The sequence below is a fragment of the Echinops telfairi genome, unplaced genomic scaffold (genome assembly GCF_000313985.2).
Source record: "Echinops telfairi isolate 266 unplaced genomic scaffold, ASM31398v2 ScPeMD7_5592;HRSCAF=6446, whole genome shotgun sequence".
NCBI classification, from domain to species: domain Eukaryota; kingdom Metazoa; phylum Chordata; class Mammalia; order Afrosoricida; family Tenrecidae; genus Echinops; species Echinops telfairi.
The window spans coordinates 8,281,579-8,283,292 of NW_022109491.1; the positions used below are offsets into that span (position 1 = coordinate 8,281,579).

The window sequence follows — 1,714 nt, forward strand, 5'->3', positions numbered from 1 at the left end:
AGCGCTGCCCGACTCCACGGAGATGAGTGACCACTGCTGAAAGCCCACTCTGAGCCCTAAGAGCCCAGTGTCACAGGGCAGAGCGGAGCTGTCAATCTTTCTCCCAGGGCTTACTGGTGGGTTGGCATCTGTGATCATTTAGTTAACAAGCCAACGCTCAACTCCATGGTACCACCTTAGTGCCTGGAAATGAATGACAGGTATCTGAAAATCAAGGTCAGCCCTCTAAGTGCTTTTTCAAATGTGGTTGCCTACAGTTTTTTGAGGGGTGGGAGGAGGGCCACAGAATTAGTTTATTAAACGTTACCTTATTAAAGTGATCTCCAATCACATGCCATATTCGGGACCATTGCAATCGGATCCGATTCATGTTGTAATATGATATCTCCACAATCTTCTGCAAACTGAACATTCGAGGGTGGTGGGGGGAAGCAAGCTCATCCATGGACACGGCACAGAGCCAGCGGACAAAGTCAACTACAGGCCAGACCCAACAACACATAGGAGGAGGCCCCATTAGTAATGGTCGCGCACATCATGAAAACATCTGCAGCAGTCACAGGAGAGTCAGATACATACCGATTGCATTCCCATCCAGCCTCGTGGAGCCAGTAAAAATCCTACAAAGACAATTCAGACATATAACATAAAAATTAGATTTGGAAGCTGAAGCTCCAATTCCATTTCTGAAGTAAGTAAACAACGATGCACCACCAGTAGGAATCTGGTCCATGAACTAAGTTGAAAGCAAAAATGCCCATCCAGTCATGTGCTGGACAACCTCCAACGCATATATATCTGTGGTCCCCAGAAGCTTATATTAAAAACAAGGAGTGCATACACGGATTATATTACGGCAGTCAGCGTTGAGGAACTCAAGATGGGAGCACGTCCGGAGCGGAAAGAGATCCCACTGTGGATCAAGTCTCCCGACGATTTAAGAGATCCTGAGGTGTTTCAGGTTCCGACGTGGCAGTTGGTAACCATATTTGGCCCCAATGGATCTCGAATCCCATGCCTCGAGCAAATGAGCAAGACTGTGCTCGAGCTGAAGTTTCTGGAGTCCTCGAGCGTGACCAAGATTGAGTTACAGGCCAAGTGGATGCTGGAGTCTCTGGCCCAGTGGCACCGCCACCGACAAGACCGAGGAATGCTGAAATGTGAGGAAGCCATGAATGGTCTCGAACTAGACCTTGGATTCAGTGAAGCCAGTTCCTAGCCCACCTGTATAGAAGAGTATAGTGTGCCCTGAGTTTAGTGGATCTGACCTAACAAGTTGGAGGAGAACAATGATTTGGGGTATCTGTCTTTGCCTCTGAATTCTGCAATGAACACTTGTTTCTAAGGTTTCAAATTAAAGGCCTAAATAAAAAAAAAAGAGGATTATATTACAAATTCAAGGTACATACAAGAGTCCGGAGTGGGAGTTGGGGGGATGTGTCCGTAATAAACAGGCAGTACTTTGTGATGTACATAACAATACTATGTTATTAAAGATACTTTATTGTGTCTGGAAGTGTCCCTTCTGTCTTCTACACAGAAAGATACTCTACATACTCAAACAAACATCGGACTGACTTCAGACACAAACTGTACTTAACTGTTGTGACTAGTGTATAAATTAGACTGGAAGTTAGATTGAGGAATGAAAACTTGTCCATAATATAATGTGTTCCTACATATTCCAAATGACCTAACACACTATTTCACAGAC

At 44.9% G+C, this 1,714-nt stretch overlaps 1 protein-coding gene across 1 annotated transcript; it reads left to right on the plus strand.

The window, feature by feature from the left end:
- The first annotated feature begins 880 nt into the window (after nt 1-880).
- Nucleotides 881-1,354, plus strand: LOC101639592 (developmental pluripotency-associated 5 protein-like). The gene has a single exon (XM_004698312.2). The coding sequence runs from the start codon at nt 881-883 to the stop codon at nt 1,217-1,219; it is 339 nt and encodes a 112-aa protein (XP_004698369.1). The 3' UTR covers nt 1,220-1,354.
- The last annotated feature ends 360 nt before the right edge of the window (nt 1,355-1,714 follow it).